The sequence below is a fragment of the Mustela erminea genome, chromosome 18, assembly GCF_009829155.1.
Source record: "Mustela erminea isolate mMusErm1 chromosome 18, mMusErm1.Pri, whole genome shotgun sequence".
In the NCBI taxonomy this organism is placed as follows: domain Eukaryota; kingdom Metazoa; phylum Chordata; class Mammalia; order Carnivora; family Mustelidae; genus Mustela; species Mustela erminea.
The window spans coordinates 25435142-25454770 of NC_045631.1; the positions used below are offsets into that span (position 1 = coordinate 25435142).

The following is a 19629-nucleotide window of genomic DNA, read 5'->3' on the forward strand; positions in this document are numbered from 1 at the left end:
CTTCCTGCTCTCTCCAGATACTCTATTCCCATTCCTTTGGAAACCACCTCAGTTAGGCTCGCACCCTCACCAGCCCACTGTAGCTGCTTTGTCAGGGTCACCGTGGGTTCCACACTATGAAATTCTGTCACGACTCTCAGTCTTCATCTGAGTTTTTCAGTGTCTTAGTAGCCTTTGACACTGTTGATCATTTCTTCATCCTTGAAATATTTTTCTCCTTTTGGCTTCTAGGACCCCAGAGTCTCCTTTTTTATCTTCCTATCTGCTTCTTACCCGTTTCCTTCACTGAGACATCTTTTAAATGTAAGAGTGTTTCAGGGGATGATGGAAATATTCTCTATTTTGATTGTGGTGGTGATTTCCCAAGCATCTATATTCCAGAACTCATCACACTACAGTACTTAAAATCAGTGAATTTTATTGCATGTAAATTATACTTCAGTAGAATTCATATTAAAAGTGTATGGAAATTGTTGGTGACTATGTTTCTTTTGGGGGTGATGGAAATGCCCTAGAATCAGAGAGTGGTGATGGTTGCACAACATCAGAATATACTTAAAAACTACTGAATTGTTCATTTTTAAATGGCCAGTTTTGGGGCACCTGGCTGGCTTAGTTGGTGGAGCATATGACTCTTGATCTCAGGGTCATGAGTTCAAGCCCCACATTAGGTGTAGAGCTTACTAAAAAAAATATGACCAGTTTTATGTTACATGAATTTTAAGCCAAGGTCCTACATAGCCTGGCCTTACAGTACCACCCTGCCCTCTTTTCTTGCTGCAGACAGTCGCATTCCATGCTAGCTCCACAGGCCTGCTTACTCTTTCTGGAACTTCATGAGGCACACTCCTGTCTCCATGCTTCTGCACCTACAGTTCCTTCAGCCTAGAATTCCGAACCCCAACCCCATCCTGATAGCCTCATGTTTTGTTTCTTCTGTTCTTCAAGACCTTGTTCAAATGCCACTTTCAATGAAGCCTTCCCTGGGCTCTCCTTCCTAAAGGTTCAACTCTTGCAACACTCTTTTTTCTTTTCCTGAAACATTATTCTCATTAATAGTATATGTTTTATTTATTGGTATATTTTCCGTCTCTCTCACTGGAACGTAAGTTCCACAAGGCCAGGAAATTTTGTCGGTTTTGTTCATCCCTATTTTTCCAGTGCCTAGAACAGTACCTTGCCCATAAGAGGTACTCGGTAAAGACATGGTAACTGACATAATAATGATCCTCAGCACTATAAGATTCTTGTCAGAAGTCACACAAATTCAGTGGCAGATTCATGTCTCTTCCTTGTTGTGCTCACTGTGGGTGAAATTCATTGAGTTGAACACTGGCCTAATTTCTCACAGTATTTAAAACGTCTCCTCTGCTTACTTTATTTTTTTTTTTGACTGCATGACTAATTCACGTAATTTAAACACATGTATTCTATAACCCTACCTTGTGAGTGTGTGATGTATTGCAAACGTAAATAATTATGAAAAGTTAGTGTGATTTTTTAAATGTAAATAGGAATTATGAGTTTACTGAAAACAGCAAAAGGCATGAATTCAGTGTTCACTGGTGATTATCACTGCATAGAATTCTGATTTTAAAATTACCTTTCCAGTTTTGTGATCCTTTCAATGATCTCTTACCCATTTATATTTTGATGGAACTATGAATTTGAGAAAGTAAAGAATAGTAATCCACACAGTTCTTTAATTTTGTGCTGATGTCTTTAATAGAGGTGTCACAAAAGATTGGAAAATGACCCTTTAACCCTGATGAAAATGAAATGGATGGAATACACTTGCAGTTGTAGCTACAAGATATGTTTCAAGGATAGTCAGTGACTAGAGAAATAAGAACCTTCCACCTTTCAAAGGAGGACTGTCTATTACTGGTATTCTGTTAGTCAGAAACTTAAAGAAGTGATGTGGCAATTTTTTTTTTTTTTTTTTTAGTTTTATTTTTTATTATTACTACTGGTTTTTTTTAGCCATGTGGCAATTTAAAGTTAGCTTTGGAGCTGTGTTGTGCATGCTCTGCTGTGTCTTCTGGTTATGTGCTGATGGCAAATAATGAGTTAAAAACTATTTGTGTTTCACAGGGATACAAATATTTATATCTGACCCCTCAGGATTATAAGAGAGTCAGTGCTCTCAACTCTGTCCACTGTGAACATGTAGAGGACGAAGGAGAATCCAGGTAGGTATATATGTCATAGAATAATTTGGCCATGGATTAGAGAAAGGAGAATATGATCATTTCTTCCTCACTGTCCTGCTGATCATGACCTTGAAGAGCAATCCAGATTGCTTGTTATGTAATCAGGGAGTCTTAAGTTTGAATCATAGCTCTACTACTCAGTAGCTGAAAGAACTTATTGATTGATGGGAGGTTTTTAAATTATGTTTAAAATATTTCTTCGTTTTAGAAAAAAAGTTGGAACTTGTAAATAATTATGAAGAAGAAATAAAAATCAGCTATAATCCTACCAAGATAGTAATTTTTTTGAAGGTTTATTTATTATTTTAGAGAGGGTGAAAATGCAAGCAGGGGGAGGGACAGAAGGAGAGATAGAGAGAGAAAATCTCCAGCAGACTCCCCACTGAGCACTGAGCTTCACATGGGGGCTTGATCTCATAACCCTGAGATCATAACCTGAGCTGAAATCAAGAGTCGGACTCAACCAAGTGAGCCACCCAGGCATCCTGAGAGATAACTACTATTAATGTATATTATATTCTTGCTGCCTTTTCTGTGTATATATGCCTCCTTTCTACATAATCAGAATCATAATGGAAAAACTTTTGTAATTTGTTCTTTTCACTAAAAACTATTTTGGGGGAAATTTTGTATATTCTTAAAATATTATATAAGAATATGATATTTAATGGCTTCATAATAATTTATCAAAATAAATATATATTTTTTGAACATTCAGACTGTTCCCACTATTTACTGCTACATTCCTGGGCTAAATGTTTTTTTGTTTTTGTTTTGTTTTTTAAAGATTTTTGTTTATTTATTTGACAGAGATCACAAGTAGGCAGAGAGGCAGGCAGAGGGGGGGGCGGGAAGCAGGCTCCCTGCTGAGCAGAGAGCCCGATGCTGGGCTCCACTCCAGGACCCTGAGAGCGTGACCTGAGCTGAAGGCAGAGGCTTAACCCACTGGGCCACCCAGGCGCCCCTAAATGTTGTTTATTTTTATAAAAACTTTTAGGAATCTCTCTCATTATTCCCTTTGGACTAATTTCTAAAAGTGGAATTACTGGCTAAAAATAATGGCTGTTTTAAATATATTTTTGATAAATTCAAATTGCCCTCCCAAGATCTGTAGTCCCACCAGAAATATCTGATAGTTTGTTCTTCCCCCTTAATTTTCTGTACCCTTGCCAATATTGATTTTGTCAATTAATAAAATAAGATTAAAAGAGCAATTATTATTATTATTTTTTTTTAATTTGACAGAGAGAGATCACAAGTAGGCAGAGAGACAGGCAGAGAGAAGGTGAAGCAGGTTCCCCGCTGAGCAGAGAGCCCAATGTGGGGCCTGATCCCAGGACCCTGGGATCACGACCTGAGTAGAAGGCAGAGGCTTTAACCAACTAAGCCACCCAGGTGCCCCTATTTTAACTATTCTAATGGGGCAGATTTCCCTGCATTGTTAATTTTTTCCCCCGCGTTTTACTAGCTATTTTTATCTTTTTATATTAGGCCCTTTTTTTTTTTAATAACCAAAAACTTTCCATAATGATTTTAATTCAAATTATATTACATTTATCAATTAATTTAGGAAGATCTGACATTTTCATAACATTAACTCTTGCCAGCAAGAAACATGGTATATGTTTTTCCATTTATTGAGGTGTATCTTCTAAAGTTTTGTGCTTTTTTTCTGGTTATGCCAGAAGTTCCCAGTCTTTCTTGATTCATAACACCCTTACTGACTCAGTAACCTCAGTAAAGGTTAGCACCTTTGGGCTAAAAGATATACCCAGTATTTCTGTTTATTAAGTAGTCAGACCCAAACAACTTCATAAGTACTTATATTCTAACAATAATTATTTGGGAGGTATCATATACACAAATGAAAAGGGTTTTTTAAAAAATTTTTAAAATAATTACAGTTACTTACTAACGGGATATCTGCATCTATACGAAATCTCAAGACTTGGATTAATCTTGGATGTAGCCACCCTTATTTCTTGTTCTGCGTTGATTTTTTGTGCAGAACTTGTTTTTTTTTTCCCACAGAAACTGAAAACCCAGCTTTGCAAAGATAGGACATTTTCAGAGGAATATAGTATTATCTAATGTTTAATTATGAACTACCTAAATCTAGTAGTTCACCTGGAATCCAACAGGTACTCCATATCATAGTGTTTCTCTCAGGTATTCAAAATATCCCACAGTGTCCCTGGAAGTTCACCTTGACACCGGAAGCACTGTGGTGCACCATGTGGGTATAATGAGGTTTTGCCATTTTTTAAATGTTTATTCCTAAATATTTTGCACCTTTTCTTGCTGTTCTGAATGGGATTCCCCCTCCCCATTGTATTTTTTAACTCTTTATAACTGATGTTTTAAGAAGCTGTTAATTTGTGGAGCACCTGGCTGGCTCAGTGCATTAAGCGTCTGCCTTCAGCTCAGGTCATGATCCGGGAGTCCTAGGATCAAGCCCCACATCGGGCTCCCCATCAGCAAGGAGTCTCCTCTTCCCTCTACTCTCCCTTGCCTCATGCTTTCTCCCTCTCAAATAAATAAATAAAATCTTTTTAAAAAATATTGATTTTGCATATTGCTTTTGTTAAATTAGCAAGTCCTTTTTCTTCTCTCAGCTACAGTTTCCTCATCTATAAAATGAAGATCAAGTAAATTAATATATGTAAAGCCCTTAGCACAGGACTGAGTACATAGTAAGCAGTTGAAAATCCTGGCCACTATTACCTGTAATGAGAGGACATTACCTATCACACTGGATTGCTGTGAGGATCAAAAATCATATATATTTATGGATGTGTTTTGTTGATTGTATTATACTATACAAAGATTTTTATTACAAATAACATTAAATTTAGTACTGCTTCAAAGAATGATAGTCTTAACACTAGAAGACTCAGACCATAGAGGAGAAAATCGGAAATTTGTGTTCTTTTTCATGTAATACAAAGGGAGAAGAAGCCACTTAAATCATGAATCCCTGTGAAGCACTATGCAGTCCTTAGGAGGGAAAAGATCTGCTTTGCAGGAAAGGCTGACTGGACCCAGGATTGTTTGTGACTGCATGGCATGTGAGCCTTCCAGAAAGGACACATTAAGCACCCCCTCCAATTATTGTGGCTTATTAACCCCTTAAGGGAGATTAGCCCTACTTGCAACGTACCTCTAGCATTTAGTGCCTAGATACAGAGCAAAAGGAAGAATTGGAGAATTCCTAGGAGAGGCTAAAAATAGAAATGCAAGGGAATCTGGGAAGTAAAGATGCAAAGCCAGAGGCCAAAGGCAAGGGCAAAGGGAAGGATTTGGTAGAAGGTTAGAAGTAAAGAAAGAAGGGAACAGAGAAATATAAGGGTAAAAAAGTACTTTAAGAGCCACCGTGGGATATTTATTTATTATTTCAATTTATTAAACTATGCCCAGTGCCAAGCTTTCTGGATACACACAGAACAGTAAATAATATACGCCCATCTCTACTTCCAACTTTGTATTTTTCCTTTCTTTTATTAGTTGCATTCCCCATCTCCCATTTCCCATTATTAGCTATCACTCCAAATCCCCTGCCAAGAAGACAGATGAGTGGCTCCCACTGGATTCACAGGATTCTTTCTGGACAACTTGGCCAGTATTTCATTTCCACACACATTCCACTTGCCCCTCCAGAACACTCGAGCCAGGACCCCTCCGTGTATGCACATGATATTTATGAAAGAGCAGGAATGGGCATGTACTGTTTTGATCTTACTCTTAGTCCTGTCTTGAAAAGAGAAAGGATTTTTTGACTTGAGAAATTGGGCTGAGCATTCTCACTCGGCCTCTGAAATTTTTTTTTAATTCCTTTGTAACATTTATCTAAAATTGTTGATTTAATGGCTGCTGTTGATTATAGGGAGATCTACATTGACCCCACTTTTAAGAAACTTGTTCTAGAAAGTAAGACAGGGCCTCTAAAATCGGAGCGCCATCTATGTGTCAAGCCCTTTCTTTGTTGCTTTAATTTAACTCTCATGTCAACCCTTAGAGGTAGACATTATCTCCATTTTACAGAAGTTACTATTATCTCCAGAGTTACATGGCTGCATGTGTCAGAGCAGGGATTTAAGCCTGTCTACTTAATTTCAGATTTTGCTCTTTCTGCTATACTATATTGCTTCCAGCAAGAATAGGCACCAAGCTAAGGAGGAAAGATACTTGAATGAAAAGTATAAGAAGAGTATATAAGACCTCTGGCTTTAAATAAGCTTGCAGGATGCTTTTAGCAGCCTTTGAATGGCTATTACTGTTTTTAATGGATTGTTACTCTTGTGTTTAACCTTTATAATTTGGCATGGCTGTATCCATTAGGTACAAGATAACTGATATTATTGGGAAGGAAGAGGGACTTGGAGCAGAGAATCTTCGGGGCTCTGGAATGATTGCTGGAGAATCCTCATTGGCCTATGATGAGATTATCACCATCAGCCTGGTAAATCTTAACAGAATATGACCTTTTTGAAGGACCGACTGTGTGACTAGGAGTTATTTTTGTCCCATCTCTGCTATTCAGTCCCAAATGAGAACATTTCTTAAAAATTATATATCTACAATTTGATTTTCACTCTGCATCCTAATGTAAATAATTGAATATCCCAGATAAACCTAGCACCTCATTTTAGCCTTTAGTTTAACTTTTTTCTCTAAGCATTCTAACAGAGCTATAACGGCTTGAATTTCTTTTTTTTTTTTAACTAATTTTCCTCTTACCTCTAGTGTAGATGCCAACCACCTGTGAAACAGGCAAAAGTATAAGAGAAGTAAAGAGCCTATGAACCTTTAAGGGTCTAATACTTGAATCATTCATCGAATTCTGTACCATCTTTTCTTTACCAGGGAATTGTGAGGCTTAATATTGTTAATCAAACTTTGCAAAAAGCAGTATTTTTTTTCTGTTAATGTGGATTTTATACATCTGTGCCTTAGTTCTTACAGCTGGGGAGGGACATAAATATGTGACATGTAGAATTTATTCTTTTCTTTCTTTCTTTTTTTTTTTTTTTTTTTTTTTGAATTTATTCTTTTTGAAGGTTACATGCCGGGCCATTGGGATTGGGGCTTACCTTGTCCGGCTGGGACAGAGAACCATCCAGGTTGAAAATTCTCACTTAATTCTGACCGGAGCTGGGGCCCTCAACAAAGTAAGTTTCTAGGGTCTGGGAGAAGTATGTGAAGCTGTTTGGAGATGATTGTGAATTCTTAATTCAAGACCCTGATTGAGGAGAAGCCATTCAGGCCATGCCTCCTTCAATCTTGTTTCCCTCTCCCTCCATCTTTCCTGCCCGTCACCTTGCTTACCTATTCATTCATTCATTTATTGTATTCAGCAAATATTTTAAGGACCTGCTATGTGCCAGGCACTGTTCCAAGCCCTTTGGATATGTTCATGAACAAACCATATAGAACTCATGCTGTGAAGGATTTACATTCTAGTGTCTTTCTAGAAAGAGAATTAATTGAATGCTTTTTTTTCTGCTCTCCTTCCCTTTTTCTCATCTATGAATAAGTGAAGAGATCTCTTCCCAGATGCGGAGCTGTCTCTGAAACATCTTCTGAACGTATTGACAATATCAAGTTTTAATGTACTGAGAAATTTGTGAATGTACCTCTTAAAAAGGACAATTAACAGTGGTCCATTTTACGTAGAGGAAGTAATTGGTAAATACTGAATGGAGAGATGGGTGGACAGATGCTTGGATGGATTGCTGGAAAAGAGTATGACAGAGATTTATCATGCCCGAAGAAGAAATTCTTACGCAAGATGCCTGGGTGGCTCAGTCAGTTGGATGTCTGACTCTTGATTTTGGCTTGGGTCATGATCTTGGGGTTGTGGGATCAAGCCCTGCATCAGGCTCTGTGCTCAGTGGGGAGTCTGCTTGAGGTTTCTCTTTCTCCCTCTGCCCCTCTCCCCTGTGCTCATCATCTTTCTCTTCCTCCTCTCTCTCTCAAAATAAATCCTAACAAAGAAAGGGTGGTGGGAGGGAGGAGGAAGGAAAGAAAGAAGGAAGGAAGGAAGGAAAGAAAATCTTGTGCCTTTTTAATCCGAGCTCATTGGGGCTTTTCCAAGGCGGGGGGAAGAAAAAAAAGTTTGTGAGGTCACTGCTTGTAAGAGTGAAAACTATCTAAGAACACCTGGATGTACAAAAGGCGATGTAGTTCTGATTTCTCTGGAGACATAGGAAAATTATTTTCTCTCCAGAGCCAGGAATATGTAATAGTCTGGGACCGGCTGGCTCACCTTGTCCAACTAATGTAACCTCTCAGCTCCTCCGATTTCTTTGTCTGTCAAAGGGGGGTAATAATTTACACACTTAAATGATATGGTGGACATCAAATGGGAAAACATGAGTAAAAGTACATCGTACCTGGCACAAAGTGTTGATCCTCTTTACAACTTCAGTTCCCTATTCGTCTTTCTTACATGATTTGCTGATTTATCTTGAGTTATATGCACGCTGAATTATATCAGATACTGGGTTTACTAGACTTGCACAGACTTTCTCAAACCTTGACTTTCCAGGGGAAAGATAGGAATCAAATGTCCTGTTATCTCCTTTTTGAAAAGCTGATATATCCACTGGTCCAGTTAGCTTTTGGAGCTGTCAGAAATGAGGAGAATCGTTTGATGTGATCAGTTTGCTCTCTACATTCATATGAGGTCTGTATCCTTGCTTTTCCCTCCAAGTAAAGGCAAAAGCAGAACTACCAATGGCAAACTTGGATACCCCGCTCCCTTTTTGGAAAGTGGCTTAGAAATAAAGATTGGGAACTGCCACTACGAAGGAGACTATTACTGTGGGAGTAACTGCTGAGAATCTTATTTTATTTTATTTTTTTTCAAGTTGCTCTTTTGGATACCTTCTTAGGATGAGATATTGATGACTATAGAAAAGAATTGTAGGTGTGACTATCTGTAAGGGTAGAATTTTAAAAAGACACATGTATTCCCTTAACGTTCCCATCCTTTCCCCTTAGCAAAAAGCTAATTTCTGAAATGTATTTCATTACGTTTTCTTATTTTCTTCCTAATAATATGTTATACGCAAAGAGTAATACAAAAAGCAAAGGTGCTTTTGCTGCTGCTGGGGGTTTTTGTTTGGTTGGTTTTTGGTAAAAACTTGCTAGTTGCATTCCATTTGTGCCATAAAGAAAGCACTAGGGAATTTTTCTTAAAATCTGGTTGAATTGTTCTGATCAGATTTATTATGTTCCCCCCTCTTCATAGCCTGCAGGGCTGCTTGTTGAAGGAGAAGTGTAGTTGCAGGGGGAAAGACGGAAAGCTGCAGCCGTAACTTACCAGACAATGCTCCTTTTCAGAAGGATGTGATCATTTGTAGCTGAAGGGAGAGAGCAAGTTATAGAGGTTACCTAATCCTGCCCTGCCTGCTTCACTGTGTTCATGTCAGTGCCTCTTCAGTACATAGACATGTTGGAAGACACCCGATTTCATGCAAATTCATTCAGAATGTCCTGTGTGCCCCTTCGCCTATCCAGGATGAAAAAGGACACTATACGGAAGCTGTACGCTTAGATTGCTTCTTCCGACTCACTCCTTTTGCGTGTTCTGTCTTTGTGTATAAGTGGTGCTTTCGACATCTCTGTTTGCCTTTCTTTCTGTAGGAATCTGTCTCTGTGGGTGTGTGCAGGTCACTCTGAGGGTGAGTCTCTTCCTGGGTGAGTGCTGGTGTCTCTCTTTGTGTCTGTATCTTGCTTCTAGGTCCCTCTCTTTCTCTCTGTATGCCTCCCTGAGTATCCATGTGTGAGGAAGTCTTTGTGTGTGTCTGAAAACACTGTAGAGCTTCCTTAAGCCTTAACCATTTTGCTCGGGTGTGCGTGTACCTGTGCAAAGTGGAAATGTAGGTAGTATATGCAAGCTTTGAGACTGTAAACATTTGACCCCCACCTTTTTGAGTCTTCATCCTTTATGTTAAACATTGGGGTGAAGAATAGGAAGGGAGGGGGTGTGCAGAGGTTGTAGGAAAAAAGAAATCTGTGTGTGCAAGTGCCGATCCCGTTGACCCCTTTGAAAATTGAAATAATGATAATGCGCGTCTCCTGACTGCATCAAAGTATCAGCACATCAAAAGCCAGGAGGCATGAAATGCAAATGATAAAGTGAAAGCAGATGGATTGTGCATGATCGCCTGATGCCCAATGAATTTTAAAAGGTGCCGGTTTGCAAGGGGGGGTATGGTGGGGGTTGGGGGTGAGGGGACTGAAATAAACACGTTATCCCTGCAATTTTTTTTTTTGTTCTTGACGCTCACTCCTGACAATATTTTTTCACACTTGAGTGAACACCCACTCCATCTCTCTCTCCCTTTCTCCCTCTCTCTTTCTCTCTCTCTTTCTCTCTCCTCTCCAAATCCCCGCCCCCCCCCGGCCCCCAGCTCTTACACGTCTCAGGTCATGTCGCTGCAGCTCCGGTGGAAATAATAAGATATAAACCACGAGGTTGTTATTTGCATAGAAATAGCATGGAGCCCCAGGCAGCAAGGGAGAAGGACACAGGGATCATTTGTCTAAAATTTTAATGAAAACTTTTGCTGAGGCAGAGATTTTTTTGGAACTTTCTTTCTCCCTGCTTTTCTCCTCCCCTCCCTACCCCACCCCCAAGCCCCATCGCTGATTTGACTTAACATGGTTCAATTTAAAGAGAAAGGGTTGACACACCACCTATCATATTCCTGTAATACAGCAACATGTAAATTGTTTGTTCCTTTAATAGATATGAAGCTGGAGAGACACACATTCCCAACTTAATACATTGCATGTATGCGTCAAGCTTTTATGGCCACACTCCATCTCAGTGCACACGTGATGTTGCCTGTCGTTAGCCGACCTGTTTTTAATTAGTTTAGACCTTCCTACCTTTTGCTTCCAAAGACTCTTACTTTTTTAAAGGTTTTCTCTTTGTAGCCAACAGTCGTAACCTGCAAATAAAAAATAATATTCTGGCAGTTTCCTGTTTTTTTTTTTTTACTTTCAGTGGTTTTACTGTATATTTACACATTTTATTCAGGGGCACCATCCTTTGCCACTGTGTCTTTTGTTCCAAAACCAGAAAGTGCTTCCTGCATTTGTATTTTTATCCCTTTACCCTTGCCTCAGTATTTGTATAATCTCTTTTCTTGTCTATCTTGCTTTCTGTTGCCCATAGTTATTTGTAAAACATTGAGAATATTACCAAGTTGAGAATTGCGGTATCTGGGTTTTTTTAAGTGCCGCAGAAGCAGATTTGCCATTTAAACTAAAGACAGTGGGCTGGTCATTAGAAGCAGTCTGGATGACTTTATTTGAAACTTAAAATCAAGAACATGAGTCTAGCTCCTTGTGACCTTCTGGGGTGAGCTAGTGGTGTCAGGGCTGTTTTACAGATGAGAAGACTAAAACAGAGGTAAAGCGACTTGGTTCCATAGGCAGAGATTAAATCAGCATGAGAACATGAATTTCCATGTCTCCCCCAAATTTCATTCAAGATGGGCTCAGTCCCCTGTGTTTAGTGTCCACAAAGCCTGAGAAGAGAAGATGGTCTGGTCATTTTCCTTTTTGTGCAAATGTCATGGGCATGATGACCTAACTCAGAGAGGCTTCCAAGGGTCTGCTATCTCATGTCACCCAAGGTAGAAGATCATGGGTTTCTAGCTCTACAAACTGTAGGCTGTAGGTGGCAGATGGCTTAGAATGCCTCACTGAGTGGTAAGACAGACCTGGTGGATGGGACAGACTAGCTGGCTTGAAGGGTGTCATGCTAGCCTGGCAGAGACAGCAGCCTGTCTGCTCCGGGAACTGGTAAGATGGACCCTTACAGGGCTGGGACAGTTTTTAGTCATAAACTCCTAAGTCAAGGTGCCACTGGATATTTCCAGGAACTTGACTCCATTAGGGAATCACTGTGACCTGCCTTCAGCCTGAACTCCTCTCTGTTTCTACACAATATCTTGAACATGACATTAGGTGGTGGGTAGGCTCAAAGGACTAGTATTGTAAGGGAACACTGATATAAATGAGACCTGCTAGTTCTCAGTCCATCCCCCAGATTGGTGAAATATACACAGACAAATCAGAATTTGCAATTTATAGCCTATCCTAATTGTCTGTGGAGGTAGGCATGTGCCAGTGGCTGTGATAGATGGATTTTAGATTCAGGAGTTGATATGTGACATTTTAAAGCTTCTCCTTTAAGGGAAAAAAAACTCCCATAATCTCATCTCCCTTACCCTGTCTCTACTGAATCTGCCGGAAAAGAAGAGATTAGATGGTGGTATGGCTAGGGCTATATATGTTAGGCCAATAGGGCCCTAATTCTAACCTTGCTTTTGAGACTTGATACAAGTCCTTCTCTGGATCTTAGTTTCCAAACATATTTTTATGTGTCTGTGCAATGTGAAATGTGAAGTTGTTGCTCATTTTGTCAGATACAATATCAGAGTTCCTCCCATGAGCTTGTGGGACTGGGGACTTGTATATTCTCTGTTCTCCCCCGTGACTCTGTGACACACAACATGAGAGAGTCATGGAGGCTCAAGAAGGGAAGGAGAGAGGAGCGCCTGGCTGGCTGGCTCAGTCAGTAAAGCATGTGGCTGTTGGTCTTGGGATCACGAATTCGAGCCTCACATTGAGTGTAGAGATTACTTTAAAGAATCATAAATGAAAATAATTTTTTTTAAAAAGGAAAGATAATTTGGCTCTCACCATGAGTGAGCATTATAACTTTCACGTAACTTAAAGAGCTGGAATGGTTAAAAGCATGGACACTAGACCCAAGCTACATGGGTTTAATTCCTGGCTCTACTACCGACTAGTTGTGTGACCTTGGGACAATAACTTTGCTGGGTCGCAGTTGTACTAACTTAAATGAAGATAATAATAGTACCTGTTTACCAGGTCTTGTGAGGGTTAAATGTGTTGATACAGGTAAATCACTGACATTGTTGCAGTGGTCCCTGAGATGAATATGGAGTCCTTTCTTGTTGCAACTCATGATTCAGGCCCTGGAAAGGAAATAAAAACACAACATTCTCTCTACTTTCTGATCCTTTGAGAGCAAAAATTCCTTTTAAGAAAATGTTAGGTGTCAGTGCCGGCCGTAGCAGTACATTCATGTATTGACTTTCCCAATAGATGTTATCTAAAGACAATCACCGCACTTTGGAAAGCCATTAACGTCAGAGACACCATGTTCAGTCCTGATAGGGTAGTATATGTGTCAGTCATCTGTCTACAGAAGTCCCCAAGGACTTGTTGCTACAATAGCCCATAATCACTCTAAGGATCAGACCAGCAATTTGCATTTTTAAAAGTCCCTAACTACCTATTTTCACAATAGACAGTCCCTGTACTCCGGAAGCTCCAGATGGGATCACTCTCCCTTTAAAGAGGGCATTTGAGCTTCCTTTCTGAGTAAGCCTGGCTTTAGCATTATGAATGAGTTCTCAGAAAGGATTCTAATGGGCACATCTTGGTTTTCAAGCCCTATTCTCCATACCCCAAACACACACACACACACACACACACACACGCACACACGCACACATGGAATGGGCAAACCTGGCCCCATTTTGGGGGTTAGTCTATGTTTCATTTGATGTTCCTCAGGTTTGGTAGTTCCTCAAGGAGTTGTTTTGTGTTTCACCTTGGTTCTTCAGGTATGTTTGACTCCATTAGGGAATCACTGTGACCTGCCTTCAGCCTGATCGTCCGGTTTGGAGATCTTGCAGGGTAGAATTTCTCTTTAGAGCTCCTTTAGACATTGCCTCTGACTAGAGAGATCTGTGTAGGTATGGTGGCTTGGAGACCAATGACTTGGGAGAACCTCAGATAAGTATCAATACTGAACTTCTAGATGAAGTGAAAGCTCTGAAGCACTGCCTGAGGCTTTAAAGACAGACTCAGGAATTGCCGTGTTTGACAGCCTCTTAAAATTTGCTCAAACTTCTTGAAGTTACAAAATCTGTAGATTAAAAAAAAAAAAAAAAGCAAATAGAAACTATTGATTATTCCCCTCCCTGCCATTTATTAGGTAAGTAACTTTGGGCTTTCATCTATTTCAGTCTCAGTTTCCTCTTTACAAAACACATTTCCCACTTCAAGATGAAGACCAGAGGATCTCTTGATCTGAAATACTCTTTAATTTCTAGTACTTTGTTGTGCTGTGAAGATGTATATTAATTTGTAGCCAGGAAATTATGTTAGGCTGGAGCAGGGGGAGGGTAGATTGGGGATGAGGGTGGGTAGGATCTAAAATAGTTGCTACATATAAGGGTGTTATATACTAGGTAGATTACATATTAGTGATATGTGAAGTTACTACATAGTAGCAAGATTAGGAATGGGAGTTGTAAAGCATAATTACTGAAAAATGTGTTCATCTCATTTCTTGTCCATATTACAGAAAAATAAATGCCACATAGTAGTTATGGTAGTACTGCTACTACTGACGACAGCAAGTGGCCATAGAATTATAATTATTGGAAGTGGGAGATCTTCAAAAGCCCAACCACCCAACCATTGTTTGAATTTCTTCTGTAACACCACTGCCAAATAATCATTTGGTTATGCTTGAAAAAACCCAGCTGAAGGGGAGCTCGGTACTTTATGAGCCAGTCCCTTTCATCTATATGAAGTTCTTTCTTACATTTAGCTACAGACTGTTCCTTTGCATAGACAGGCCAATTCCTTTTTTAAAATAGTGTTCAAAATTAGCAAAGCAGCTCCTAGTGTGGTGGTGTAACCATGTACTTTGCTTTCAGAGTCTAGCCTTGTCTTAAGAACAAACACAGCAAAGATGAAAATGCTATCCAAAGATAGAAAGGAAACTGGTTTCATAAATAACATTCTTGCCAGCCAAAACTGAAATGAAGGATTACAGGAGAAATAGCTCAAACTTCCACCATTTGAAAGTACTCTGTAGAATGTTGGGGGTCTGCTGTATAGTGTCCCATAAAGCATTTGGAGCCTGATTATCTCCTGTTTCCCCACCACTGGCCTTGTTGACCCTATACACAGTCAGAGAATGATTTCTTGGGTCTGTGTGTTTAGATACTAGTTAAAACTCATTGGGTCCAATGTTAGGTAGTACTTATTTCAGGAATCAGTAAAGATGATGTGGACTGAGGTACACAACCAAATCTAAAATCTAAACCAAATCTAAAATCCTAGAATCAGTTCCCCTCTCACCTCACTGAGCAGCCTCCAGCTCACTTTCTATACGTGCACCTTTGTCATCTCTCTGCCATAGCTCCGGAGTGTCCATTTCAACTTCCAGGATTGTGCTGCTTTCTGAGTGTTGGGAGGGAAGAAGTGCCTCTGTCTCGCAGGCTCCGTGGCATGCAGGGTTTCTGCACTTTCTGCCTCTAACAAAACACTGTCCCTGAACGCAAGCTAAGTGCCCTTGTAGGACTGTGAGCATGATCCCTTAGGTAGAGCTGATCAGCTTCTTCATTTTTCAGGCAGTCATATGTTAGACCTTCTTATGCTGGATTTTCTTCACCTTTCTCTCTTTCTATAAATGTTCATAGCTCTGTCTTTGCAAATTAGTGTTCACTGGAAGCTTTGCTATGCCATTTACCCTACTCTTCTCCCTTTAACCTTTCTTCTCCCCAGTCCCAGCCTGAAACCCAAGTAAATTAGCTTCTCACCCCTGGCCCCCAGTTTAAAAAAAAAAAAAAAAAGAACCATACTCCTCCAACAGTGTCTGTTCTTGGATTTGCAGTCAGCAGCCATCTCCAATAACCATCAGGCTGTCAGCTTTGCAGCTCCCCACTACCTCCCACCTCCCCCATCACTCACCAGAGGAAAAAGAGAACCAGAGCAAGAGCTTGAAATATATCATGCAATAGTGTATCATGAATTTGTTGTGAATCACAGCGGTGAAGCAGGTTTATTTATTTCTGAGACCTTAAATCAATACAAAGTAGGTCTCTTAGTTCTGAAGCTGGGATGGAGTGTGAAAAAATGAGCCCATTGTACTCTTAAAACTTTGGGGAAAGGAGATGACAGCTATATAATTCCATTTACCAGGCACTAGGGGCTTTAATGTGAAGGTGACAGGGAGCTCTTTGTGCATTTAGAGCACCATATCTTCTAAATAAAAGATCTGTAGACTTGATAGTGGAGCATAGCTCCAAGTTTAATAATCTCCAAGCATTAGACCGAGCCAATATGTTCCCAAGTCAGAGAGTTCCCCCCCAAACACTCATAAATTAAAAGTGCAAGAACTGCACACGTTGGTAGATTAGGAATGCAAGGACTCCAGTCTTTCCTAGGAGAAAGACAGACCTGGGCTCTGGCTGTGCACAGGCTGCTCTGTGAATATGATAAAGACGCAGAAAACGAGACTATTTAGAAACCTGGCTCCTGGCTGTTCATCATTCTAGGGAATGTCCCCTGTGCTGGATCCATATCTAGCTCTGTCCTCTCTCACTGGCCATCTTCATACATCTAATCAGCTAATGTACACAGTCAGGAGTGTTGAATTATGAAAGGAGAAGCTTTAAGAGCTGGTTAGATTGAACTACAGATTACCATGCCCAAGCGTCGAGTTTTTCTGGTTGATTCTTGACTGGTTCCTAATTTTAATAATGTCTCAGTGTCTGGAATTTAAGCCTTTTGAAATAGTATGTTCATAAGAGAAATTGACAAATCAGTGTTATTGAGGAAAAGGACCCACCCAAATTTCACTAACAGCATACAGTGCAAATATGAGAAGTGAAGACCATTGGAACATAATCAAGTTTTGAGTATCTTCATTTTCTATCTGACCCACTGATAAAATATGCCTTTTCTCAACAGATAAAGCAGGTTTATACAGCTCAGTAGAGCAACCCTAATATAATATGGCTTGATATTAGATAGAGTTACTAGCTTAATTCAGGCTCAGGTAGAGAATTTTGAAAGAAAAACCCAATGTCTGCACTGGGGAAAACTAAAAGGATGGGAAAATTGAACCACTCATTTTGCTTAAGAAAGCTGCTACATTTATAACACTAATATGGAAGTTTTCTTTTGCTTATAGTAGTTCAACTTGCTGAAAATATAAATCAAAGCTGAGTTTTTATAGAGCACTAAGCATTATGGCAGTTCACATGCATTTACTGCATGCCAGTTAGGTGTAAAGTTCTGTTCTTGTGCTGTGGGCATACAGAGATGATTTCTGCTTTCATGGAGCTTCACATTTAGCCTTGAAAGACAGTAACAGGCTTTTCATGTGTTCTAAGGGTAAAAAATAAAATCGCTGCCCACCCTTTGTAAATAAGAAAACACAAACAAAAAGGCTGCTGGGATGAACAGCTGGTGCTACTGCATGAGAAACGGGGCCCCGGCGAGCATGGAACTCTTGACCTCACCCCCGGTGGGCCCAGGAGGTCAGTCACACAGCCCTCTGCCTTCCACACCAGCCTCATGTCTTCTGTCCTCGTCAGAAACCCACTGGAATTTTTAAAAAACTTTCCATCTTTTGAAAACATCTGCTAGAAGAATGTTATTGAGAATATGTGAAGACTCTTCACAACTCAATTATAAGAAAACAACAGTCAGTTTAAAAATGCTTTAATTTGGGGGACCTAGGTGGCTCCATCAGTTAAGCATCTGGTTCTTGATTTGGGCTCAGGGTCATGGGATGGAGCCCTATGTTGGGCTCCACGCTCAGTGAGGAGTCTGCTCGAGATTCTCTCTCTCCCTCTGCCCCCTGCATGCCAACGCTTGCTCACTCTTTCTAAAATAAATAAATCTTTTAAAAATTAAAAAATGATTATTGACATTGGGGAGGGTATAGTGCTATGGTGAGTGCTGTGAAGTGTGTAAACCTGGCCATTCACAGACCTGTACCCCTGGGGCTAAAAATACATTATAAGTTTATAAAAAAAAATAAAAAGATTTTAAAAATTTAAAAATGGGTTTAATTTAATTTTCTAAAGAAATTTGAACAGACATTTCAGCAAAAAAGATAGGAGGACGGTAAATGAGCACATGAAAGGTTGCTTATCATTAGGGAAATGCAAATTTAAAACCACAATTAGGCATCACTAAAACAAAGGAAAAAATGTATTTAATAAAGGAAAATTTTAACTGACAATATTAAGTATTCATGAGAATGCAGAACAACTGGAACTCTTGTACATATTGGTGGGAATGTGAAAGGGAACAGCCACTTTGAAAAAATGTAAACAAGAATGAGATCTTGCTATTTGAAACAACATGGATGGATGTAGAAGATATAATGCTAAGTAAAATAAGCCGGTCAGAGAAAGACAAATACCATATGATTTCACTCATATGTGGAATCTAAAAACAAAACAAAGGAACAAAGGAAAAAAGACAAAAAACCAGACTCATTACAGAGAACAAAATGATGGTTTGTAGAGGGGAGTTTGATGGGGGTGATGGGTGAAATAGGCAAAAAGTAAAAGAAAAAGTACACTGATCTAGATGAGCCCTGAGTAATACAGGAAATTGCTGAACCATTATATTGTATAATTGAAGCTGGTACAACACTGTATGTTAATTGTATTTCAATTAAAAAAAAAAGTTTGGCACCTTTTTAAAAAAAGATAAATTTTTGTATACAATCTGCAGTTCTCTTCCTGGGAGAAATGAAATATACATCTACACCAAAACCTGTCCACAAATGTCAGTTGCAGCTTTATTCATAATATCCCCAAACCAGAGATGACCCACTTACCTAAATGTCCACCAAGAGACAAACAGATGAACAAATTGTGGTACTTCCATAAAATGGAATATTATGGCACAGTGAAAGGAACTTCTGACACCTATATCAGCATAAATGAATCTCAGATGTATTACACTAATTGAAACTAGACTCCAAATACTAGGTAGTATATTTATATTTATAGACATCATAGGAAAGGTAAAACTTTTGAGGCAGAACACAGGGAAGAAGGGAATTGATTATAAAGGAGATGAGGGAAATTTTTTTAATCCAAGTGTAGTTATCGTACAGTATCATACTGGTTTCAGGCATACAACATAAGTGCTTCAGCAGTTGTGTACATGATGAAGCGGTCACCACCATACAGCTAGCTACCACCAGTTATCTTAACAAAGTTGTTACCATATTGGGTTTTTTAAAAAGATTCTATTTTTTTGTTTGTCAGGGAGCAAGAGAGCACAGGCAGGGGGAGCAGCAGGCAGAGTGAGAATCAGGCTCTCCCCTGAGCAAGGAGCCCGATGCAGGACTCAATTCCAGGACCCTGGGATTATGACCTGAGGCAAAGGCAGCCGCTTAACTCACTGAGCCACCCTGGCAGCCACCATATTGTTGACTATATTGCCTATGTTTTACATTACATTCCCATGACTTATTTTTTTTGTAACTGGAAGTTTGTACCTTTTAATCTCCTTCCCCTATTTTGTTTACCCTCCCCCC

At 39.6% G+C, this 19629-nt stretch overlaps 1 protein-coding gene across 9 annotated transcripts in view; it reads left to right on the forward strand.

Moving 5' to 3' along the window:
- The window catches only part of ACACA (acetyl-CoA carboxylase alpha), a 285383-nt gene that overhangs the window by 210230 nt on the left and 55524 nt on the right, over positions 1-19629 (forward strand). For all 9 annotated transcript variants that reach the window (XM_032319427.1, XM_032319429.1, XM_032319428.1 and 6 more), the window contains 3 exons: positions 2095-2192; positions 6552-6672; positions 7271-7381. In XM_032319427.1, coding sequence (XP_032175318.1) covers positions 2095-2192; positions 6552-6672; positions 7271-7381 — 330 coding nt within the window. The remainder of the gene's footprint in view (positions 1-2094; positions 2193-6551; positions 6673-7270; positions 7382-19629) is intronic.